Raw genomic sequence first — 27,551 nt, 5'->3', positions numbered from 1 at the left:
CACTAGGAAAGGCATTAGATTATTGAAACCCTTGTACACTAGTTGTTTCTGAATGACAGTATTGAAGGCTCAAAGGAAAAAAAAATTAATGACCAATGTGAGAAATGATATTGAGATAATAAATTAGCCAAGTTTCAAATTTCAGACAGCAAAGAAAGCAGAGATTTAATTAAACACACATACAACACACACACGGAAAACCAAAGATGTGTGAATCTATAGTTTAATTGTACATTTAGAACAAATAATCAAAAATAAGATTTAACTCATAAATAGAAAAGTAACTGACTAGGTTTGATTTTCTCTTACAGATAATAACAGAAAGATAGGTGTTACATATGACAGAGGGAGAAAGAAAAGAAGGAGGGGGAGGGGGAGGAGGAGGAAAAGATGTGGTCCGACCATAGTGGAAAATAAGTAACATAAATTTGTAGATTATTCAACATTATCTTTAGAGAATCTGAAATTTTTTCACTTGGACATAAAATTAAACATTGACTTTTGAAGTTAGTAGATTGAAATGGTGAGTTAATAGTTAATGGAGATTCTACCTACTATAGTAAACCTTATATTCGTAGAATAACAGATAAAAGTGAAAGGTGCCTAAGAGAATATGTAGATGAATTATCTTATTTTTAGATATGGATGAAGCCAAGAGATTGGAATAAAGTTCATTATTCTATCAAATTATTAGCTTTAGAAAATCTATTATTTGAGCCTGAATTCTTGAGAAATTATTTGGTTTTAGAATTTTGGTGAGATTTTTACTACTATTTTCTTGTAAGTTTTGTTTATTTTTGCTATGAAAACCAGGATAAGTATTATGACCACTATTTTTCAAGAAGCTCAGTTGATTTGCTCAAAGTCATGAAGTTATGAAGCATTTACCTGATGTGATTAAAAATACAACTTAGCATTTGATTCCAAATCCAAAATTTTTAGACCATAATATTGTTTGTTCTTTAATTATCTCTGTGATTCTGAAAATACATCTAAATACAATGTAACTAGTTATTTTATATCTCTTCTTAGACCACAGACTAAATGAACTTATTAAACCGAGTCTTTATTGAAAATGGAGAAACGTCTTTCTGTGGACTTTTACTGATAAAAAGAAATTTCCAGGGGACCCAGAGTTACTAACCATGGTGCTTGTAGATTTAAATTTAGATGATCTTTCAAATATTATTATAATTTATCCTATTTTAATGGAAAACATTTTTTAGGAATTCTTTCATATAAGGTTCAACCAACACATCTCCAGTGATTTCATTTTCCTCTGTTTTCTATAGCAACAGTTCAGAATGTCTTCAGACATAAATCAGCTAGCACAGTTTAAGTCTATTATTAAGGCTGTAAAACTATTCTTAAGGGAGCCACTAATCCAGATTACAAACACTTTCAAACTGCTGGGTGAATTGATTTATTTTAAAATACCACTTTATTCCACAGATGCTCAATAACCTATGACATGAATAACTGTTCTATAAAAAATTGAGAGAAGTTGAATAGTCAGCTGTGTGTGTGTGTGTCTGTGTGCATGTGAGGTGTGGAAAAGAATGTCTCATATATTTTATCAATCTGACACCTTCTACCTTTCTGAAAAATTAAATTCTTTTTATAAAGAAACATATTGGAGGATGCAAGGATATTTTATCTGGTTCAAATATAAGTTCAAAAAAACATATTTTCTAATTTTTTAGAAACAGAAAATTAGTATCAATGATTATGATTTTGCTCTTTCTGTGAAAACTCTCATGAGATATATAATTATATTAAGATATTAGCAAAAAATAAGAATATAACTCCAGGCTACATGATTCCTAAAATGTCTAATTACCAATATGCATTTCTTTTAAAGTCTCAAATATCCATCAGTGTGGAAGAGTGGGAAGACACTAAAGATGCCAAAGAGCAAGGTCACCACCGAAGTAACCACCGCAACTCAACATCCAGTGACCAGTCTGACCATCCCCTGCTAAGGAGGAAGAGCATGCAGTGGGCCCGAAGACTGAGCAGAAAAGGTCCCAAACACTCCGGTAAAACAGCTGAGAAAATAACCCAGCAGCGCCTGAACCTCTACAGGAGGTCAGAAAGACAAGAGCTTGCTGAACTTGTGAAAAATAGAATGAAACACTTGGGTCTTTCTACAGTGGGATATGGTATGCTCTTTACAAGTATTGTATGATGTGGACTTGTGATTTCTTGCAGTTAGTTGTAACACATTTGGCTCTAATTTAGTAACTTAAGAATCACATTTTTGTTTCACAGGTCAGTTTGAAGGGACTAGTAACACGTCTAATCTCCTAGAGACAATTATAACAATGATATTAAAAAGAGAGCACTGAAATTTTTAAGTATTTGCTCAGGTCTCTAGACACTGTGCTGAACCCATTACAAGAATTATCTTAATTTTAATTTTCACAAAACATCTTCCATTTTAGATATAAGGAAACTAAGTCAAGTAACTTGCTAGTTAGTTTGTTACTAGCCTGACTGAGATTTTATCCAGTTCTGTCTGGCTTCAAAGTCTGTTTTACACACAAACACACACACACACAAACCACATTTTATTTTAGGGCCTGGGATAAAATAAACTTGTGGCATCGGCAAGTAACTAAATGGATGAGCCACAGATGAACCAAAATGTTTCTATAAAATTTGTTCAGTTTGTTGTGATCCAGAAACAAAGAATCTTCAAAAGCTTTAATATGAAGCTCAAATACTGCTTGACCTCATACAGTGCAGATATGTCCCAATGATTGTTATGCTCTTATGTTGATATGTGATTGTAATATAGATATATTGCATATAGCACAGCTTAAATAAATAATGCAAAGACAATTTAAAAATATGTCATTTATCACTATAAGAATTTTATTTAAAGGAAATTTAGTCAACATATGAGAAAATCAAATAATAAATAAGGTGTTTTAGTTTGTTATATATATATATATATATACATACATATATATGTATATATATACATAACGGGTAAATCAGGAGCTAAGATGTCAGTATCGTGTAGGTTTTAAGGATAACATAGAATAAATGCTGTATTTGCCCCCATCTCATCTTTATTATTAAAGTCTCAACTTGAAACACTGTACATAGGGACAAATTTTAATCATTGAATTGGATGGAGTTTAAAAGAAGTTACCTGTGTTTCTTTGAACAAGAAAAGGAAGCATATTTACTGAGTACCTAATCTATGCCAGGAATTGTGTTAGGTGCTTTATGTATATTTTCTTATTACTCCTTATAAACACTGATTAGATGTGTGTCCCATTTTGCCCTTCAAGAAGTTGAAGTTCAGGAGGTAAAAAATCTTGCTCGAGGACATAAACTTGAAATATGTTGAAGTCAGGATTCCATAGGTACTTGAAATTCATAATTATATTTCACTTACTTAAAATGTAGTACAGACTCATTCATGACGAATAATTTTAATATAAGCACAAAAGGTCTTATACTGAGGCAAATTAAAAGAAAAAATCTTAATTTAAAAATTATATTAGGAGCTCTTTGCCAATTTAATGACATGAAGTATGATTGTACTTCTTACAGTCCTATAATTACATGTACTCTTTCTAGTTATTATACAGGTATTTTTTTTCTTTTTTTTTAAGTTCTAATAAGTGATTATCTATCCAAGTTCCAGCTGTGTTTCATGAACATTATAACCCCAGGCTGGTCCTGAAGGCAGTGTGGCAAATAAGAGTTTGACTCTGAGAGACACAAGATGAATGAACTGACTGCATGGGAGAATCATCAGGGAAGCATATTATGTTATTGCTAATAAATCTTCTATCAGTTACCTTGCATTTAGCCATTCTCTCTTTTTTTTTTTAGGTAAGTTTATTAATTTAATTCTCATGCTAATTCTTACAGGAAGGAAGAACAGATACTGTCCACCATTTTTTCTCTTTTCTTTCCTTCTTTCTCTCTCCATCCATTCTATCCATCTATCTACCCATAGATCCATCAATCCATTCTAAGTCCTGTATTGGGACCCTCTAATAACATAGCGATTATGAAAACAGGATTTGGAATCTAATGCATCATTGGCCTCTGAACTTCTCCATTTATACCTAACTCACAATAATTCATCCATTCAGCAGATATTATTAGGTTGCCTTCTTAGTGTCAAGCACTGTTCCAGGTACTCAGAATAGACCAATGACCTATTCAGATGAGACCTCTGCATTTATGGAATTTATATTCTAGTGTCAGCCGGTAGAGTTGTTGTATTATTTAACTTCTCAAGGCCATTTTCTGATTTGTGAAATAGAAATAATAATACCTATGTTGTAGGTTTTGTTGTGAAGGACAAATGGGATAATGACTAATAATGTGCTTAGCCCAGAACTGGCACTCAGCTAATCCCAAAGATCTACCGTGTATCTGTCTAAGTACTGTGTGTGTCTGTGCTTTATACATAAAAAAAGTAATTTTTTTTTGCCCACCTCAAAAAACAAACAAACAAACACATTTTGCACACTTGGGGACAATGCTGTCTTCAAGCAGAATACATGCTATGAGACAATTATTGTTTTACATGTTTGCCTTTTCTTTTTCTTTTTTTGGGAAAAAGGAAATGTCTTACTCATTCTTTAAACTTTGTATCCCTAAACCAATTACCTGACACATAGGAACCCAGTAGCCGCATGCTGATTACATGAACAAATGGAGTGCTCACAGAAGAGAAAACAGGGCCTCAAATATAAACGATTTACTTGGGTCTCCCAGCCTAGTATACACTCAAATCAGTCCTTTAACTTGTGACTTTTGACTCCATATATTTTTGTGTATTCACTGCACCACTTATTTTTCCTACATTAGTGTCAATATTTTGTAGTGCTTTAAAGATTTGAAATATTTTTAAGTGCTTTATACACAATGCATGATGATTTAACCACGAGTCATAATCTGATTTTTCTTGAGTAGGTGTCACCTGATTCAAGAGAATGAATAGATTTCTTTTGACCTATTGGATATGAGACAGAAAGGAGAGAAAAGGGAGTCAAAAGATGACTTTTGAGGGCTCTAGCTGGAGCAAGTAAGTGCATGGTGGTGACATTCACTGAGGTTAGAAGAAGAGGAATACTTTGGGGTGAAGATAATACATTTAATTTGAGTGCCTGGAAGACTTCAAATGGATAATGATCCATAAGAAGCTAGATTTCTGCTGTCTGGTGCTCAAGGAGAACAAATGAGATGTGTATATAGACTTGGGAGTCATCAGCCTATAGATTTTGAGTAAGGTCAGAGAAGTAGATGGAATAACCCCAGGTGAAGGACTACAAGAGAACTCTAGAAAATACATTCCTGGAATGTTAAGGGAAGAAGTATTTTCTTTATAAAACAAGAGGCTGAAGTGTCTAGAACTGAATTACCCAAAAGATGTGTCATAGTACAATAATATGCTATCAGTTGGTTACATGTTTTATTGTTACATTGATTCTTTATACTTTTCAAAGCCAGGTGTGGCCTGGGTTGGTCAGAAGCTGGTCACTTCTAGTCATAAGCAGGTTTGTCTGCTACCCCAATGTAATATAAAGTTGTATGTCCTATGTGTTTTATGATATGAAAAAAATGTTGAAATTTTGCAGTAGAGAAATGGGAGGGAATAATAGTGCAGAAAGTATAGTGATATGTCATTGTTGACCTTGGTGAGGATAGTATCAGTTGGATAGCATGTGTGAAAGCCAGATTTAAGTAGCTTTAGGATGAATTAAGATCTAGATATAGTGGATTTCATATATTAGGTACCTCAAGATATTGAAAATTTAGTCTTCTGTCTTATTGCTCCATGATCTATTGTTTCCATTGCCAAAGTCATATCATGGTACAAGACGCATGTTGAAATTCCATCCAGGAGGAAGGAGGCAGAGACCAGAGAAGAAAGGGTTGTCTCCTCAATTAAAAGATATTACCAAGTAGTTGCATACACCATTTCCACTATGTCCCATTGGCAAGCAAGTATGTTTCATTTTCAGTGACCTGAATCTAATATTTAAGAAGACAAGGCAAATGTCTTTTGAAAGACAACTATTATCTGACTCAGTGGATGTTTTTTAAGAAATTTCATTGTGAAGGAGAGGTGAGAATTCTGAAAGAATCTGGATGAGAAAGTGGAGAGGGAAGAGGGACTATTTTTCTTTCTTTCTTTTTTTTTTTTTTTTTAAGGTCAGAGAGGTAAGAGCATGTTTAAATAAGATTAAGCCACCAGTGGAGAAGTTGAAAGAAAATATAGGAAAGAGATCACAGTTGGAGCCTTTGCTTAGATATTTGGAAGTGAGGAAAAGATGGCTGTTTTAAACTGCATAAACACGTAGTTATTGTGACAGGAAGGTGAGTAATATTTCACGTGATAGTAAGAGGTATAATCGTCTGTTGAGAATGATGGCAAGAGTGGAAGGGTGAGTGTTTTAAAAATAAGCCAGAATGTTTGCAGCTTTAGAGGAAAAGGTGTCCTTTCTGCATGAGACTAACCTTTCTGTCTTATTCTTGATTTAAAAAAAATTTTTAATATAGAAAATTTCAAGCATGAATAAATGTAGAAAGAAAAGTATACTCATTTTTCTGCTTCAACAATTATCAACTCATGGCCTATTTTCTTCCATGTATGTGACCACCAATTTCCTTCATGTCTCATATTAATTTCAGATAAATTTCAGACCTCATATATTTCAGTAGATACTGAAATATATAGATAGTAGATCTATCATTCAAGTATTAGTTTAAAAAATATAGCCACCTACCATTTTCACACTTAAAAATAATTTTAATATCATCGAGTGTTCACTTGTTCAAACTTCCAGTGACCTCACACATGTCATAAATTTTTTAGACTTTATTTAAATTAGGATCAATGAAGGTTTGTGCATGGAGATGGGTGACAAGTTTGTTAAATCATTTTTAATTTCCCTCAGTTTGCATTTTTCCTACTGCAATCTATTTCTTGAAGGAACTCACTCTCTGTCCTGCGGTTTCCTAGACTCTGAATTTCCACTCTAAATTGGCCCATTTTATTCCCTGCCTTTTCTTTTTTTAACCGTTTTTGTTATTATTATGAACTCCTAGATTTAAATGTATTTTATATGTTTTAATCTGTATGTTATTAGATTATTCATCATGTTGTTCTAAATTTGGTCAGTGGGAACTTCTTTAAATAGCCTCCTGTGTCCTTTTGTCATGACATCAACTGTCTGTGATCGACTTCCCTTGCTCTCTGTAGGACTAAATGCTCCCCACCTAAAATAAGCCAGCCCTCCAAGGATTCTGTCTCTTAGTGGGAAATGGTATTTCGAGATTATAACCAAGTTTCAGAGATGTTCATTTTTACTGTGTTTGTCACTTTTTTTGAGTTTTTCAGTAGAGAGCTAAAAGATTAGGTAGATAGATAGAGGATAGATAGGTAAACTATTTCACCAGTTCATATGGATACTTACAATTAAAATGCAGGCTTTAGGGATTTTATTTAATTTTTTCTGTCCTATATCTGTACTTTCTTTTTCCTACACCTAGATTACTGCTTGTCAATAACAATAGAAATGATGGAATTATAAAAAAATCATATTGTATTTTTCATAATATACATAAAACAGTCTCAGAATATAATATAATGCTAATATTAACACTATAATTGCTAAAAATGCATTTTTATGCATTCTTTACTTTATAGACTAGCCCAATAGGGATGTTTAGTAAAACTATTCTAAGTCTTGGAAAAGTTCTTCTTGATGTGGTTATACTATCAATTGGATATAAATTTAGACTCATTTCTGTTTTCAGTGTTTAAGAATTGCTTTTTCTAAAATTTAATTTTGTTTTTTAGTTATGTAAACTATGTATACAGTCCAAAGAGAAATATTTAATACAAGTTATATTCAAAGAAATTTAACATCTGTCCCCGTCACTGCCACACAATCTCCTTCTCCTCCGTGAGTAACCTTTTTTAACTTTATGGTTTATCCTTCCATTTTTAATTATAAATTTAAAAATATATATGGTAGCATGATATGTTCCTTTCTTTTTTTCCCACATTGCTCCTTTCACTTAACAGTACATCCTGGAGATCACTGATTTAGTAGAATATAGAAATACTTATTTCTTTTTACAGCTGCCTAATGCTCCATTGTATAAATGTATCATAGTCTATTAAGCTAGTCCTTTCTGTCTTTTCTAATTACAAAGTCTTGCAATTAATAGGCATATGCCTACATCTTTCTGTGTTTTTTCTCAGTGTGTCTTTGGGGTGGATATCTAAAAGTGAGATTACTGGATTAAAGATTAAATGTGTATATATATATATGTGTATATATATATATATATATATATATATATATATATATATATATATATACATATAATTTTGCTACTGGAAAAATGTTCCTCCTTAAATATGTATGATTTTGCATTTCTGCCAGAAAAGTATGAGAGACCATTTTCTCAAAACCTTGCCAACAGAATGTGTTGTTAGACTTTTGCATGTTTTGCCAATCTAATAGATTTGTTGAAGTGGTATCTCAGCATGCCTTCTTATTCTGATGAGGTCAAGCATCCTTTCATGTGGTTAAGAGGCATTTTTAGTGAATTATTTATATCTAGCTAATCTTTATAGATTTATTTTTTGTTCTTAGTATTTTTAGAGGTGCTTATATATTAGGTAAATTAGAACTTTGGATATTAATGGCAGATATTTCTTTCTCAGCTTAGTCTTTTTCCTTTACTTTTATTATTTTATATTTTAATCCAATTTTTTTTTAAGAAGATGTTGGGGGTAGGAGTTTATTAATTAATTATTGCTGTGTTGGGTCTTCGTTTCTGTGTGAGGGCTTTCTCTAGTTGTGGCAAGCAGGGGCCACTCTTCATTGCGGTGCACGGGCCTCTCACTATCGAGGCCTCTCTTGTTGCGGAGCACATGTTCCAGATGCGCAAGCTCAGTAGTTGTGGCTCACGGGCCTAGTTGCTCCGCGGCATGTGGGATCCTCCCAAACCAGGGCTCGAACCAGTGTCGCCCGCATTAGCAGACAGATTCTCAGCCACTGTGCCACCAGGGAAGCCCTAATCCAATTTTTAAATCATTTGCATTATTACTGATCAATTTTAAGTAATAGGAACACTTTTCTTTCTTCCAATTTAGAGAGAAATTCTACTATGTTTTTTTTTTCATTACTTATTTGGTTTCACATTTTGCATCTAAATATCCCATCTGTTTGGAATTTATCCTGGTATATATGGTGAGCAAGGGAACACAGTTTTGTATTATCTAGGATATTTTTTCATATTTAGTTATACAATACCACTTATTAAAATGCACAGCCCATTCTATTGATTTTTAGATCCTGTTTTAGCAGATCCTAAATTTGTACTTGCTGTTGGGTCTATTTCTATACTTTCTGTCGTGTTACAATGGTCTGTCTGCCTCTTCTGACAAAAACACCTACTGTTTTAATTAGAGTCTTTGATATCTGGTAGGGCTAGGAGCACTGCACTCTTCAATATTTGCCTAGCTATATTTGGATGCTTCTTCTGAATTAATTTTATAATTAACTTGTTTCCTCCAGATGAAAAGAAAAGATTCTTTTCCCATGCTTTTAATCGTACTTCTTCCTGGCTCCTTCAAATCCAGATTCTGTGATCTAATCCCACTCTTTCCTAATCTTTCATGTTTCTCCATTTCCTTTCTCTTAGTTCCTCTTCCAAGGAAATCAGGTCTCCTTCCCATAATCCCAACAGAAACACACACGTGCACACACACACACACACCTTTTAGTCTTCACCTTTTCTCTTGTGCTCTTTCTTTTATCTACTAATTACATTCCATGTCTGTGCATTATTACTTCACATTTACTCTCCACACATTTCTCCTTCTCTACCCCTTTTCTGAGAACACTGTCACATACAAAGGATTCTTATTTTCCCTGCTCTATCTATGGGAATATCCTTTCCTGGATTCTCTTTTTCTGTCCTCTTTCTGAATTTAACTTTCAACTAAGTGTTTGCATGAAAATTACTTCAAATGATCAAACTTGTAGAACAATGCTGCTTTATAAATGATAGATTAGAAAAGTTATTTTTATACTATTTAAAGAAAAACTTAATTATATCTCAAATAATAGGAAATCATAAAGAAACACAAAAGAATGCTTAAACTCTAAAAAGTTATGAAATTAATATTTGATAATTAAACATGCTTGCTGAAGGCAAGGATTACCTCTCACTTGTTTTTTATAGCATTCAATTCCAAAAGAAAGGTAATTCTTAAAAACCAGAGGATAACATTTTCAATATTTCCTGACATGCCTATCTCTACAGGTTAGGTTGAAATACTATAAATGCTTTTGCGTGTATTAACTAAGATAAACATATACCTATCCCCCAAAAGACATTAATGAGATAACAGGTATATAATCCCTCACTTGCAATTTTAAAATCCAAAATTTCTGAAGACTGAATTTTTAAGCAGGTTTGACACTAAAACTTGTATAAACGCTGAATCTGATCCAAACTGCTTGAAACTCTTTGTATCCTTTATCAGATTTATTGTGAATATACATATGTTTGCTACAGAAATATGAAATTGTCTGTTGCTTCAGGCCCAACTGAGCGTATTACATGAAATACATTATGTGTCCAATATTACTTTCTAAATCTAAAAAATTCAGTTCTGGTACACATCTGGCCCCAAGGGTTTGGGAGACAGAATTTGAGGACCTGCCTGTCTTGGGAAATTAAATAACATGAGAATCTACAAATTCTTCCTGCTTTTCATTGAAATTTTTTTGAAAACATCTTTGATATAATTTTAAAAAACTTGTTTACCTCAAAGATCATGGCATTATATACTAACTGGCCATGTGTCCTTGGGTAAGTCACTGTGTCCCTGAACTTCATGTTCTTCAACAATCAAATAAGGGTAATCAGGTCTTCCAAAGGGGTGAGATATGAAATAATAGAATGCATGTGACAAAAGATTTTTCAGTCTATAAACTGTGCTGCAAATATATAGTTATTATTTTCTTTCTGTTAATAACTGGCATTATTCTTCAACAATCTATTTGGCTTTCATACTCACTAAGAACGATTCTTAAAAACTGTTAACAGATTCTTAATGATTAGTACTTAGAATGATACATATTTTTAATATTAATATTTATATTATAAGATTTTGTATTATATAAAATATAATATATTTTCATATTATAAATCGGCAAGTAAGTATTCCTGGTGTGACCGCTGCTACAGATTCTAGCTGATTTTGACATGGTTTGTTTTACGTTTCATACTGTTAGTAAATGAGGGAATGCCAAGGGAGAAAAAAATGAAATCCTTTTAAGTGACAAAGAGTAACTTCTAGTTAGACATGGCTTTCATTACATCCATCAGGAAGCCTTAGTTTCTTTGTTAAGTAAATTCATAATTTGCCTGAAATAATGGATGGGTTAACCAAGAACTTTTCTTATAGTTAATATGGTGACTTAATTCTTAATCATCCTCTTTCTTATAGGATAGAAGCAAGCAAAAATAACAAGAAAGGAATGTTATTCCCACCCAAATGTATGATATATATGGTTATGGCAGTAGTAGTAATAATAGCAGTAATAGTAATAGTAAAACCATCAACTTCTATTTTTAGACTCTTTTATTAATCATTGACCATTTTCATATAGGCTTTTAATAAAAAATTCCCCCAAACTCTAAACAATAGGTCAGGTACCTTTTTCTAGTAAAAGATTACTTACAAATTTATCCTAAAACAAATTACCAAAGAGGGAAAAGGCATTAAAGCTAGGTATTTTTCTAGCGTGTTTTACAACATTTAGTATTTAGGAGGAATAATATAAGTATCTGAGATCACTGTAATGACTTCAATAACAATTTATTATTTCAAAAGAAATTGACATTGGATTTTTATTGATTTTTGAAATATATCATTTTCCATCTCCCAATATAAATGAGTACAATAGTGTTGACATGTACAATCAGTATATACTGCCAGTATAGATTTCTAGAAAATGGACGATTTAATGTCTGCAGAACTGACCCATTCTCACAAGGTGGCAAGCAGACACAGAAGGATAAATCCATGGTTTTTATGTTAATCTCATTCTGTATATAGAATGTTAGTAGAAAGAAACAAACTCAATGGTTTTCTTAATAGATAAAGTAATGAAGCTTTCAAAGGAAGTAATTTCTGAGCTGATAATGTTTTATGGTAAATGAAATTGTTTCTGCAATGAATTTTCCATATATCCCTAAAGTAAAACTATAAAGTTTTGTTTCATGGAGTTATATCATATCCTTCCCAGAACATTAATTTCTCAATGATATGAATATTTTTACATAATTTAACACCATGGTTAACTTAATTGCACTTAAATATACATATATTTTATCTTTACAACTGGAAATTCAAGTACTGTGTTTTGGCATAAGTGTAAGAAAAATGTGGCCATTTGAATAAAATAAAATATTTTTTTGTCATTGAGAAAAAAATTTAATTGTTTGAGTGAACTTTTTAATTCCAACATTTTATTATGAGTTGAGAATAAATAGTCAATGAGAGCAAATAATGAGCTTTCTAAATGCATTGAAACAGTAAGAAGACATTTCCAATTATGATGACTGTTTATGCTCTCAATTTAAATAACTAGAAAAACTATAAATCAGTGTGTGCAGATGTTGGAAAAAAAATAGCCTATAACTTTGTTACCTGAGAAAAGGTTAACAAATGAGTTAAGCTTTTTACAGGCTGGAAGTCATGTAAGTGGACCCCAAATTAGAAAATATGACCTGTACCAGTAGAAGAAGATCAATCAACAGAAACAGATTCAGAAAACACAAATATTAGGTAGTTATTACAATATTGTCTATATGTTTAAGATGGTAGAGGGAAACAGGAGAATGATAAAGAGAGAAATTGAAGATATGAAACTCTTATTAGAGTTTAGAATTTGTAATGCAGTATTCAAAATAAAATGTATACTGGATGGGATGCACGTAAGAATAGCTACTGCAGAAGAAAATATCAATGAACATAAAGCCATAGCAATAGACTATCTAAAATGCAGAATAGGGCCTCCCTGGTGGCGCAAGTGGTTGAGAGTCCGCCTGCCGATGCAGGGGATGCGGGTTCGTGCCCCGGTCTGGGAGGATCCCATATGCCGCGGAGCGGCTGGGCCCGTGAGCCATGGCCGCTGAGCCTGCGCGTCCGGAGCCTGTGCTCCGCAACGGGGGAGGCCACAACAGTGAGAGGCCCGCATACCGCAAAAAAAAAAAATAAATAAAAATAAAATAAATAAAATAAAATAAAATAAAATGCAGAATAGAGAAGAAAAGAAAAAAACCTTGAAAAAATAGTGTTAGTTACTTGTGGGGCAATATCAGATAATCATGTAATTGGTACCAGAAGGAGGGAGAGAATGGATATTTGAAGAAATAATGACCAACATTTTTTTTTCCAAATTTGATGGGGACTCTATTCAAGATCTAAGAAGCTCAGTGAAACTCAAGCAATATAAATATAACAAATAAAATAATGCCAAGACACAATATAAAAAGTTGCTGAAAGCCAATGATAAAACACCTCAAAAGAAGCCGGACAACACAGTATACTTAACTCTTATTGTGTTTCCATGTAGGCAGAAGAACATTTTGGAAAAAAAAATAAAATGAAGCCGGAGGAAGAAGTAATTTTTTTTTTTGAATGAGAGACAAATAAAAGGACAATAGCAAACTTCTTGTCAGAAACTTCTCAAACCAAATCACAGTTGGGAAACTCTTTAGAGTACTGGAAAAAATAGTCTACCTAATACTCTATACATAGTAAAAATATCTTTCTAAACTAAAAGCAAGTAAGGACGGTTTTAGGAAAAAAGGCTGAGAAAATTTGTCAACAGCAGTGCTGCAGTCTAAAAATATTGTTCAAAGAAGTTCTTAAGATAGAAGGAAAATGATGCCAGGTGGAAAGTTAGATCTAAACAAAATAAGTAAGCATATGGGCAAATGTAAAATATACATTTATATTTTTAAAATTTTATTTAAAGATAATTTACTGTTTATAACAAACATTGTAAGTTTTATAGCATATATAGAAGCAAAGAAGTATGGCAGTAATAACTCAGATAATAAGGAAAAAATAGAAGTATAATGTAGTAAGCTTGTTATATTACATGTGAAGTGGTGTATTATTTAAGAGTAGATACTGAAAAGTTAAAGCTGTATACTTTAGACCCTAGAGCAGGGGACAGCAAACTGCAGCACACCAGTTTTTGGAGAAAAAAAAAAAAGCAACCATTCTTGCTAGTTTTTGTATTTTTTATGGTTGCTTTCACTTTACAGTTTAAAATGCTTAATAAGTAAAACAGAGCTCATATGGCCTGAAAAGTCTAAAATGTTTATTATTTCATTCTTTACAGAAAAAAAAAAAAACATTTGCCAACCCATGATCTAGAGAAACCACAACACAACTAAATCAAAGAGATATAACTAATAACTGATAGTGCAAATAAAATGGAATGATCTTATGAAGAGCTTTTTAAAAACTCATTTAATTCAAAGAAGGCAGGGAAAGAAGAAAAGAGGAGCAAAGAACATCTGGGACAAGTGAAACACAGCTAGCAAGATGGTAGATTTAAACTCAACTATATTTATATTAAATATAAATATTTCAATTAAAAGGCAGAAGGCATCAGATGGGATTAAAAGAAGCAATAGCCAGCTCTGTGTTGCCTAAAAGAAGCCCACTTAAAATGTGAACAAAGAAATAGATTAAAAGTAAAAGCATACAATTATATTTCATGTAATCACAAATCCATAGAAAACTGGAGTGGCTGTATTAATATTAAAGTAGGTCCATACAATAACTTGGATGCCTGACAAAAACATTACACAAAGGGAAAAAAAAAAAAGCCACACAGAAACACCCTGTAAGATCTTAGCAGAGTTATTTTTCCTAGAAATCAGTGATTCTAGGGGTTGGAGGTGAAAGGTGGGAATTGACTGCAAAAGGGTAAGAGGGATCTTTTTGTCATTATAGAAATGTTCTATGTTGTAATTATGGTAGAGGTTGCACTATTCTATGCATATATCAAAACTCATTGAATGTGCATTTTGAATTAGTAAATTTCTTATTTTGTTTTACCAATAAGTCTATGAGATAAACAGAACAATGATGATTATCCAAAGATAACTTAAATGATATACTTAAAATCATATAGGAAGTTTACAGTTAACTTGTTAAAGGTAAATCTGTAGACTTTGCCTATCTTGTTCATTGCTGTCCCCAGATTTAGAATTATTTGTGACTATAATCATGCCCAGTTAACATTACTAAATGACTAAATTGGAGAATAAAATAATGAATATCATGTGATAAATTATGATTATCAATTAATCATAAAAATGCTTCTGGTAAGTCATATGGTGGTACTACAGTTTAGCTGCAAAACTGAAAAACATGCTATATACTTATTCTTAAATTGTTCAGATAATACGTTCAATACATTTTTCTTCAATCTCAGATACTATTTCAGGTGAAGTACCTTTAAGTTTAAAGTAGTGTATCCAACTACTAAAACGAAAGTAAATAAGGTCTTTCCAAAACCTTTTGGACTTTCTGTATAGAAGTGTATTTATTTTACTTTTTCAGATTATCAGCTAGATCATAGTTTTAAATTTAGAAATATTCACCTGAAAATATATTGAACCCATTATTTGCAAATGTAATTAATGTTCTATTTTTTAAAGTGTACCTGTGTTTTTTACTTTGCAGACAATCTGTACTGTTTCAGCCCACATCACTTAATGTAAAGTATTGTAATAGTATTTTCAAAGAAACTAGCATTTATTGAGCAGTTTCCATTCACTAGGGACACATAATAGCTCTAAAGGTCAATACTTGTTTAGGGGAGGTGGGGCAGTGGAGAAAGCATTTAAAAAAAACAAAACTGAACCTGAACCATTGAAGAAATAGTATGTTTTTAGACACATTATTCACTTTTTTTGAATTCTCTATCACATTAAAAAAATAACAAGGGAATTTTAGTCTTTTACCATTTATACAAGATAGTAATATAGATTTTTAAATGTTAAGAAATATCAAATACTCCATTTTAAAGGAAAATTGAGTCTAAACTAGTTTTGTGTATGAAGCTAGTAAGTGATGGGGAGGCTCATGACAGTTGAAAATGAGTGATTTCTGAAGCTTTGCTTTATATCATTCTTCTTGTTTGGCTAATTGTTTCATCTCATCTTGATTTCTGGATGTTTATATGAAGGGAGGTTAAGAGAGTATACTTCTTGCTTTTATCTTGTGTAGCATAAAGTAGTTCCAAATTATCGAAAGGTAATGAAAATCATTTTAAGTAGAGGTGGTTAAATATATTTATTCTTTTATCCATACCTCTAGCCACATTTTCTTCCCTGAAAATACACTGGTAAGTTCAGTAAAATGAACAAAATAGTTGTACTCATAAACACAGTTTGAGACTAAACTGGAATACATGAACTAGTTAAATCAGCACTGAAAAACTAATGTGTTTCATAGGTGGATAACACATAATATAGATGGAAATTCAGGTGAGGGGAAAGGGAAATCATCTCTAGGATGTGCTATTACCAGTTATTAGGACTGGACCCTGTTGGGGAGATAAGCATTGTGCAATGGAGAGTATTTTCTCTGGTATTTCTTGTGTCACTGAAGAAAAAATATGCTCTCATGCTGGTACAGACCAATTTTTTCCCTTTTACTTGTCTTTTCCATCAGAATTCAGATATGCTGTGGTGTCCATCCTAAAACATCTCCATCTCTTCTTCCCTCCCTTCCTCCCTCCTTCACTCTGCTCCCCCCTCCCCTCCCTTTCTCTCTCTATGGCTCTCCTGCTCTCTCAAGCTCTCCGTCTATCTTTCCCTCCCTCCTCCTAAATTTCCTGCATTTCCATTGCTCCCAAGCCACCACCATCTCTCCCCTGGGCTTCTGTATTATTCGCCTACTATCCCTGAGAGCAAATTTGAGCCCCCCCAAAGTCCATTTCCCACAGAGCAGCCAAAGTGATATACTCAAGATGAAATCAGATCATGCCTCCAAACCTCCCATCCTTACAACTTTTCAATGGCTTCCTGTGCCTTTAGACTAAAATTCAAACTTCTGATCAAGGTCTCTAAAGTTCTCCAGAGTCTGGACCCAGCTTGCCCTTTTGACATGTCTCCAACTAACTCCTCCTTGTTTAGTCCATTCTCAAGGACCTGTTTTCTGCAACTTAAACTCAACCATTTCAGTCTTTCCCATTTGGGGTTCTTTGTCTGCAAACTTTTCTTCCCCTGTCTTTGAATGCCAACACCTTCATATCACAATATAGGTACAGTTATTATTTACAAGTTATGGATTGAATTTGCCTGCTCTGATAATAATAGGAAACCTTTATACAGCACTTGATATTCTGGATCAGAATTGATTCTAAGAACTGTATATTTATTCTGATATATTAATGTTAAATTATACTTATTATTAATTTATCATTTAATTCTAATAATAAGATTTAAGACAAAAAAACTATTGCTACCCCATTTTACAGATGAGGAAACTGAACAGAGAAAGATTAAGAAATTAAGTAATGTGCCTAAGGTCTCGGCATAATTGGGAAGCCAGGATTTCAATGCAAGCCCTCTGGTTTCAGGGTCTTTGTTCTTAACAGAGCTTTTCATTGATACCTTTGTATTCTTTGAAATGCTTCTCTGATAACAATACACAATGAATGTGTGTTTTTGGCAGTCTTATTTAACAAAACCTACACAAATACATGTAAGATTTAAATTTATTTTATCAAATTTTATTCTCCTCTTTTAAAACTGCTTTTAAAATACTTCAAAAGGGATGTTTTAAAAACTGAAACAAAACAAAAATATGAAACTCATGTGTGTGGAAAGGGACTCAATCAATTATTATGTAAGAACAATAGGAATATACATCTATATCCTTTCTGTTATGATCCATTCACCTGAAACAATCTATGCAGAGTATTTCCTATATGAAGATTTCGATTGAATAATTACATATGCAAATTAATACAGCAAAAGAAGTTTCTTGGTAAATACTACTAGTAGTTGTTTAACTTGACTCTCAAACTTCTTTTAAAGTTTTCAGTATTCTACTTCATTTATTTCAACTTTTCAAAGAAGAATAGTTTTATTAAGATAAGTATGTCAATGATGAACAATAATTTCTATAAGACACTTTAAATGATATAGTGCGTTTTATTTTACCAAGGTCAGAGATTGCTTATTAAGGACACATTGAGTATCCTCACAGTAGACTTCCTTAGTAGATATTTTTGCTGGGTAGGAGATAAAATCTCGATTCTGGTTCATGAGCCAAATTTTCCTAAGTAAATTTATTTTCTTCGCTATATATGTTATTATACTTGTGGTAAAGAGCCTTTTGACCTTCAGTTGATTTAATCTGAAGATTTGGAACCTACAGATATGGAGGGTCAATCTGCATATTTTTTTTTTTTTGGCTGCCTGCACGGCATGTGAGATCTTAGTTCCCCGACCAGGGATCAAACCCGTGCCCCCTGCTTTGGAAGCGTGGAGTCTTAACCAATGGACCACCAGGGAAGTCCCAAGAGATTTAATCCATTCATGTCTTTGCCACCACCAACGGTGATTACTATGATAGGGTCTTAAAAATACAGGAAACCTACCATATTTCCCCCTCCAGAATTCAGAAATAACTAAAAAATATGTAGGGAATAACTGGTAGAGACAAAAATACCAGACTTAGGGCTGATAAAACTAGATTGTTGAATGTGATTTTGATAGATGACTGCAATGCGCTTTTAAAACCTCACTGTCTAATTCTTAAAGTCACAAAGTGAAAGAGAGTGAACTGTAGGACTTCCAGACAGAGCAGCACGGCAGAGAACAAGCAGACAAGGGTGACTCCTACAACAAGGCAGGCATCAGAAGGAAAGAGAGAACAGCTTTGAACTCAGCAATTCATTTTAATTCTGTTAACACTGAGGAGGTCAGTGAGGGGTGGATGAGGAAAGACCAGGAGTGATGAATTCTGACTGCAATATTACCCATGTTTCCATATAAACCTTTTGGGATCATTGAATTGAGCACATCAGCAAAATGTTTGCTCCAATTCCTGGAGTCCACGGAAAAACAAAAGTCTTCAGAAAGATAAAATCAAACTATCTACTTGAACAGACATGATAGTTATATTTAGTTCTGTAAAGTTCTCAGTTATCTAGACAGTTTTTACATTTGTAACAGGCATACCAAGTCACCAATAAGATTTTGACTTCATCCCAGAAACAAAAATGAGTACAACATCATGTTAATAATCAAGGAGAAGTGTTGAGTATCAATATTAACTGAGAAGTTATTTGTTAAAATTGTTTTCCCTCTAATGCCACTGTTCAATAATGTTCACTGCTTTACATAAGAGACTTCAACAGTGCCATTGTTTACATGAGAAGTTGAGTTATACGTAGCCAAATAGGTGGAGATTCTCTAATGACCTATCACATTTCAGGGTACCCTGCTTTAGTCTCCAGAATGCACTGTTAACCTCTGTTCTTTTGTTTAGCTATTGTGGAAATTCACACAAGGGGGAAATTTCTCAGAAAGAATATATAAGTCAAAATTACTTTTTATGTAGAAAGATGATTCTGGTAATCTGCCAGTACAATATGCTTTGAGTTGAAATTGCACCTTATTTGGAGTAAGCTCATCGTTACATATTCATTGGAATTCCAAGCTCCAGCTGATTGAATTAACCATCCACCCCCTCCCCAAGGTATGATTGGCAGATTTAGCAAGTAAAAATACAAGATTCCCAGTTAAATTTAAATTTCAGATAAACAACAAATGATTTTTAGTATAAGTGTGTTACCTATAATATTTTATATATATATATAGATAGATAGATAGATAGATATAGATATAGATATATATAGATATATATATGCTAAAAAATTGTTAATTTTTAATTTGAAATCAGATTTCACAGGGCATTCTCTATTTTGCCTGGCAACCTTATCCCCATGACAGGATACAGTTCCTTGTGTCTGCCCCTGGGATATGCAACCAAATATATTCCTTTATTTGAGTATTAATTTTTGATAATCTTATGATTATAATAGCTTTACTGGCAAATTTATGGGGGGTTCGATTATACTGCAGTTTATCTGCCTTGTAAGATAAGGATGTTCATTTATAGATTAAGAATAAGGCACATCTGGATATCAACTTGAAAGATCATAACCGAAATTACTGTCTTTCACAGTCAAGTGACAGGTTTCTAGTTAAACCTAGTGGTAGATGTTATTTTATGAAAATAATATATTTTTTCCAGTGTAGGAAATTATCAGGATCAGCTATGTTGGCCTAAAAAGGATCTTTGATTTTAGGCAGTTACTTGAGTATATATCTTGATATATACTTGATATATATTGATATATCTCTATTAATATGAAATATATTCTTAGATTTTGGATCAAACTGCAAAATTTAGTACTACTTTTAGGAACCAAGCTTGTCTGCAACTGTAGTAGCTAGATGAGTACTATGGCTCTAGAGCAGGATTTGAAACAGTGCCCTCCCAGCCTAAAAACTTTACCCTTGGGAAGATTAATATTTATTGAGTATGTGTCCACGTGGCTTTATATTTACACCTTCTCATAGCTTTAGCAGCTAAAAAAATCTCAATTCCAAAGCTATTTTCTTTTCATTTTCAGTGCCAGTTCAGTTCTCCATACTTGAAGTCTGATGATGTTTTCAGAGTGAATTGACAAAACTTAAAGGGCACAGCTTTTTATTTTTAAAATATGTATTGTTTTAGAGAAAAAACAAAGGATCCCATGGTACACTTCCCTTAAAACTTACAATTAAATTCTGTTCCATGGGATTCTTTGCATTTGGCAAGAACATTACCATGTCTTATATCAGATATATCATGTAAGGGAGTCAAACGTATTTAGGGCCTTCATGCTTTTTAGGTACATTTCTGTTGTGTTTTTTAAACATGATGACATTAGATGATTTTTCGCAGAATTCCCACATGAATGTTCCTGTCTGGGATGACCATTTATAAGCACGATTTTTTAAATAATTATTAAAGCATAATAAATTAAGTAAACATCCTGTCTAGCTATTTCATTAACAGAAATACTTTTTCAGTGTAATAGCTTACAAGGTAGATTATAACTGTGGTTGTTCTGAACAGAATTAGATACTTTATTTTTTAACATCTATTGGAACAAAAAATGAACACCTGTCAGATATTTCCAGTGGCAGTAATTTGAAAATAGCCAAAGTTATATACACAATCCTGCTGTGGACAAAACTAGAGCAAGTTATTGTTGACAGCTCTATGGTTTGAAGATAAGATACTCTAAAATAATTCCTGTAATTTTCTGTAAGTGGTATAACAAACTTGACATTTATTTATCTTCTAGATGAAATGAACGATCATCAAAGTACCCTCTCCTACATCCTGATAAACCCATCTCCAGATACCAGACTAGAGCTGAATGATGTTGTGTAAGTTGATCTCACATAAGGCATGTGTTTTCAGACAGCCACCAATTTATTTACTTTTATATTTTTATTTCCACCATAATAGCCCCTTATCTTTCTTGTGATACAAATGCTTAGGAAATCAAAGTCTAATTTTTGTGTTCAATAAAGAAATGCATTTTGTATATTGTTGTGTGTAATACTATATAAAAGCATTGTAGGATGACAGAGCTATAAAAGAAGGAAAAAGCAGCATGAATTTTATATTTTGTGAGCAAATATACATTTGGACAAATAATAGAAAATATGTGGAATAAGAAGAGATCAGCTCAAAGGAAAACCTAAAATATCCCACACTAGCTAGTATGAAATACCTGAGACTTTCTCAAAGCCAAGGTAAAATTGGTCTAAACTCTTATTAGGAAAGGATCTATGGTAGTAATTTGATTCATCAAAAATTATGTATTATGCATGTTCAGTTGTACTAGTGTTGCCTTAAAAGTGTGCTCTATAGAAACAAATAAGGCATCTTCCCTGATTTCAAAGTGTTTACATTCTAATTAACAAAACTACAATTTAAGCATAAACTTTTAATAGAAGTATATATATATGAGTTTGTCACATGACTTAAGCATTGATTAAGTGAGATGGTGCTTTTCAAAATTCAGGAGATTCATTATTGTGAGCTACAGGGATTACAAAGGATGACGGACTTGAACTGGACACTCAGGGTAGATGGAATTTGTGCAGGTGGAGAGAAAGGAGGGGACGTTCTAGAACAGGGAGATGGCTTGAGAAAATGCACTGCCTGGGCATCGCATAATGCGTGCCAGCGGGCAATACTACAGAGCCCAGTTTGACCAGAGTAAAATCTTTGTATTATTAACATCTCTGTTGTTAATTAGTTAAACATAATATTGGCAACATATTAAACATGGCTTTGGAAGGACCTTAGATGACAAAATAAGGAATTGATATTCAACCTTATAGGCAATGGGCAGCACTTGGATATATGAGCAAGAAAGTAGCAGGATTTTAGCAAAGGTATTTTGACAGTTGTAGGTGTAAGCCTAGGTGAGAAATTCCTAATAAGAGTCTGAGCTTGAGGTTCATGGTCCTAAGCCTGAGCTGCACCAAGGCCTGCTTACACAGGGTAGTTAACTCCAGGTTGTATTGGTGACATAAAACAAATGCCAAAGATTCAAAAGTCTTGGTGGGTGTTAGGGCCACAGGATGTGTTTGTATCTATAACCTGGAAATAAGTAATAAAGTTAGTGACTAAGAAGAGTGAGAACATTCTGTGTTGCAGAGCATAAACTGGATCCATGCAAGTGATTTAGAACTAAAGCTAGTAATATGCCAGCAATTAGATGCTGTCAGTTTCGTGGGAGATTTTGGCTTGGGTTGGAGGGTTCCATTTTTTTTAAAAAGAGCTCTGTAAAAAGCAATAGAATTGATTGGCAGGATGGAGATAAGAATTGGTCATAACATCTGGATGATGGATTGTAAAGACAAGATCCTATGGAGGTAAATTTATGGAGACAAAGAATGAGACTTATTCATTGGTCTGGGAATTGGAAAATAAGGGCTCTCACGTGGCTTTCAGGTTTCAAATCTATGTGATTGCAAAAGAAATTACTGCTTCACTGAAACAAGTCAGTATAGGGAGGCACTTTTTCAAGCAGGAAAGAGCAGTCGTTGGGTATAGAGAAAAGAGAGTTGATGAGCTGGAGTTTAGGTACATTGTTCAATGTGCTAAGTGGAAATGTCTAGAAAGCATATAGAGATACAGTACCAAGCTTTGGAAAGAAGCTAGTTCTATATAGAAACTAGTTACTTTTCACCTTCTAAATGAATAAAACTGAAAAGAGAATAATTTTTTGAAAAACAGCCATACATAAAGAAGAAAAAGTAGAAGAATGAATATTGGCCTGCTGAGTACTGCTCAGTTTTAGGGCAAAAAGATGAATGTGCTTCAAAAGCTTCTTAGGAAAATACATCAGTAGGAGTAACTTTGACCCAAAATCAGTGTAAAAAGATTTTTATAAGTCACCTAAGATACAACTAGTAAGTTTAATAATTTTATTTTGCCATCTGATGATACTGGTTAGAGTATAGGAACTTGGGGGAATCTGATGAATGGTAATTCCAGCTGCTAGAGTTCTTAAGGTGGCTGTCAAAATTTATATCCAATGGGGATGCTGAATTTTTGGAGCACTTTAAGCTAGATGAAAATATCTTATTTGTGATGCACCTGGCTTTCAACTCCCCATTCTGGAGACTTCACTTAGTATATGACTGTAATACAACAAAACTGTTCCATTTTTCTTGTGTCCATATTTACACATGTCTTTCTTCCTTTAACCCATAAAATCAGGCAATTTTTATTAAATCTGCCCTTGTAGTCCCAACTTTAATATGTCTCTTTTTCAAATTATCAACTATATATATATATATTTTTTAAGTTGGGTTTACTTTATTTATATTTCATAACAAATTGTAAGTTTCTTGAGCCTAATATAATTCTTTTCCATGATTATTTTTGATGGCATGAGAAGATAGTGTTAACCTTTCGAGTCTATGTATCAATACAAATCCTTCCATCAGAGAGATTTTATAATTCAAAATAATTCCTGAAACTTTTTAAAACTGAAACATAAAAATAAAATATATAATGTTACAATATATACAGGTAAAATAAGCATGGACTTTTCTGCCTTTTGGATGCTATTATTTTTTACTAGTTTTAAGCTAAAACATCAACTTGACTGCTATAAAAAAAAAGAACTCTTTTTTGCCATGATCTGTTTTTTTTTTTTTTTTTTTGCATTGAGATAATTAAATTTTAGTATAACTGGAGCAAGAAAATATGCTACCATGACGAGCAGTTCAAAAAATGCATTTAAGTAATTTATTTTATTAGGCTCATACTTTTAGTAGTGATTATAATAGGGAAAGGAAATTTTGCAACTACATCAATGAATTTAGGGGATAATGGATTATACTCATACCTTTTATGTTTTTCTAAAAAATCACTTTCAAAAATTCATTTTAAATGAAGATGCAACAATAATTTGATTCGAAGAACAATAAATCACTAGGTGATATGGCGTTAAAAAGCTAAACGTGCACTATTAGTTTTCTTCATTGATCTACTATGCTATTGATATTCAAAGTAATTATAAAACAGGTGGTTGGATAACAAAATCTAGTTAATAGATCCAAGGACGCTAATCTCAACTTTCATTTGATCCAAGAAAATAGACTGCAGTGCTTGAAATTGCTCTTTTAAGGGACATATTTTATGAATATTTTTCCTTTGGTTTTTAAGAGGAGAAGTACAAATCTTCATTAGAGTCCCCACTTTTAAAATAGTTTCTCCATTTATTTTGTAACTCCGAACATTATTATAAACTATGAAATACTAACTGCATTTGCACCTGAACAAGACTTTTAGAATGTTGTATTACGTATATTTATTTTCCTTCTCTCCATTCCAAAACCTCAGTGGCTTCCAGTGGGAAGACTTTGGAACAGAAATAGAAACTACTTATCCTGAAACTTAGAGTCCTTTATTAGCTGCTTTCTACGTTTCTTCCTGAATTTACCTACCATCATCTCCTGGTCTAACCGGTCCTCTAAAGTCAAACTCATTTTCTAAACGTGTTGGGAGCATCCTTTTCTGTGTCCCATTTCCTCTCCGTTTGTCTCCACTTAAGCCTGGAAAGCCATCAATCCAACCTCCTCAATAAACTATTCCCTCATTCACTGTTGTTCTTTTTGTCTTTCTGTGGTGTTTGGAATTTCTTTTTAATCTTTCTATCTGTTTCATAAATTACACTCTGTTAATCCTCTGCAGGGGTCAGAAGTGTATGGTTTTTTGTATTCCCAGGACCTAGCCCAGTAGTCTAGACATGCTCAAGAAATGGACGCTCATGTCACTTGACGGTCTGAAGTAAAACATCCCTCTTGAAACAAATTCTAACATTATTGAAATGTGTGAGTTTGGCAGGTGAACATTTTCCTATTTACTAGTAGAATGAATTGAGAATTATTTTCTTTGTCCAATTTCTTACTATAGCATAACCTGAATTTTAGGTTAATAAATTTCCCAATAATTAAAATAGTATCTAGGCATAATATCCTCCAGAGCATTTATGAAATCATTAATTTTGTAGAATCATAGAATATTTAAATTAAAAAAACTATAGAATAATGTAGGTCAAATTTATTTATGAATGATAAAAATAACACTAAGAGCAGTTGAGTAATATAATCATGGCTAGGATTTAGGTATCCTTGATAGAAAAATAGCCAAAGAAAAGAATAATAAATCAATAAAATACTAAAATAAAACATAAACTTTTGAAAAGATGGAGGTGGTGAAATGGATCCTAACTGAAAGATAATGATTCTTCATTCATCCACATTCATCTTGATAATCTTCTTAGGTGTAGAATTATTACAAGCCCTTTCCAAATAAACAGCAAGTCATTCCACCAACGTTATATAGAGACAAGTTTCGATAACCTTAAACACTGAACGAATAAATTTAAAGTAACAATCTAAAGTGTCAATGTGAACTAGTTTTTTTGATTACAGTTATTTGCCTTGTTCTCTTTTCTTAGATACTTAATCCGACCCGATCCACTGGCATACCTACCAAATGGTGAACCCAGTCGAAAAAACAGCATCTGCAACACCACAGGCCAAGATTCTCGGGAGGAAACTCAGCTTTGATAAAAAAGAAAATACGAGACTTTTTTCTCCTACAAGGATCTTGCTTGAAACAACTCTAAATCTTAGAAGAACAAGAGTGTTGCTGGCATGAAATAAACTAGATTGGAGTATATCCAATTCTCTCATATTTAAAAATAATCTATTCTCCTAGAAGTTTAGATTATTTTGAAATTTAAAGTACTGCTTTGTTAGTACTCCTCCCATTAATATTTGAAAGACATCAATGGAATGATTTTGAAAACCTAAATTAAAACGCAAAAATCTGAACCTGATGTTTCATTGTTTGACAATAATACAAACTGTATAAAGCCAATTTTTAAAAAGTATTAAGGTTTATGAAAGTAAACTAGAAGTCCAGTTATATTTGGTGCGTCCCAATGGACATAGAAGATTGTTGCTCCACTTAAAATTAAATGTGTCCTATTATAGTCTTTAAACTTGCCATTTTATAAAAATGAGCTCATCACAAGTGTCCAGCCTCCTCTACACAGACTAACAGACAAACTTGTGTGGCTGACTTTTGTGTAGAATCATAGTTTGCTTTAGAATATGAATCTTTAAGTCATTTTACCCTTTTTGTTGACTTTTCACATGATATACTCATTTTAGAATTTGAGCTGTTCATAGCATGTTTTATTACTCTGAAGAAACCAAAACAAACAAAAAGAAATATGGACTACATGAACTTTTCCCTAACTTTATGTTTAACACACGTTGTATGCCAAGAACAGTATACTAAAGCAAATATTTATTGTTCTCCTAAAAGAATCCTAACATAGAGAATACTTAAAACACATTTGTCGACTTTAATATAAGAATTGAGCATTAATTGAAATATTCAGTAATGATTTTCATTAGACTCTTGAGCTTTAACATTTTTTATATATCTATACAGTATATTTCATTAGAAAGATACTTTAAAATTAAAAGAAGCAAAATTATACTTTTTATATAGTACAAAGAAATTTCAAAACATTAAAAGTCCTCCTTTATGCCTTTAGTATTGAAATAATAATACACCAAAAATTGGTATATCAAAGATTTTGATCTAATTTTGGAAAGTTATCTATAGGAGCTATGTTTTAACATTGTGAGGAAAAAGCATAAAATAAAAATAAGTAGGTTTTGGGCTTCCCTGGTGGCGCAGTGGTTGGGAGTCCGCCTGCCGATGCAGGGGACACGTGTTCATGCCCCGGTCTGGGAAGATCCCACATGCCGCGGAGCAGCTGGGCCCGTGAGCCATGGCTGCTGAGCCTGAGCGTCTGGAGCCTGTGCTC

The 27,551-nt window shown here is 32.9% G+C and overlaps 1 protein-coding gene across 5 annotated transcripts in view; it reads left to right on the top strand.

Moving 5' to 3' along the window:
- Nucleotides 1-27,091, top strand: part of KCNT2 (potassium sodium-activated channel subfamily T member 2) — a 358,057-nt gene extending 330,966 nt beyond the window's left edge. For 4 of the 5 annotated variants that reach the window (XM_060091451.1, XM_060091450.1, XM_060091449.1 and 1 more), the window contains 3 exons: nt 1,862-2,162; nt 21,474-21,558; nt 26,163-27,091. In XM_060091451.1, coding sequence (XP_059947434.1) covers nt 1,862-2,162; nt 21,474-21,558; nt 26,163-26,274 — 498 coding nt within the window. In that variant the 3' untranslated portion in view covers nt 26,275-27,091. The remainder of the gene's footprint in view (nt 1-1,861; nt 2,163-21,473; nt 21,559-26,162) is intronic. The other variant, XM_060091453.1, reaches the window with a different exon arrangement.
- Nucleotides 27,092-27,551: the final 460 nt, after the last annotated feature.

Source organism: Mesoplodon densirostris, chromosome 2, assembly GCF_025265405.1.
Source record: "Mesoplodon densirostris isolate mMesDen1 chromosome 2, mMesDen1 primary haplotype, whole genome shotgun sequence".
Lineage (NCBI taxonomy): Eukaryota > Metazoa > Chordata > Mammalia > Artiodactyla > Ziphiidae > Mesoplodon > Mesoplodon densirostris.
The sequence above is the reverse complement of the archived record's forward strand: the minus strand, read 5'-3'. Positions and strand labels throughout refer to the sequence as shown.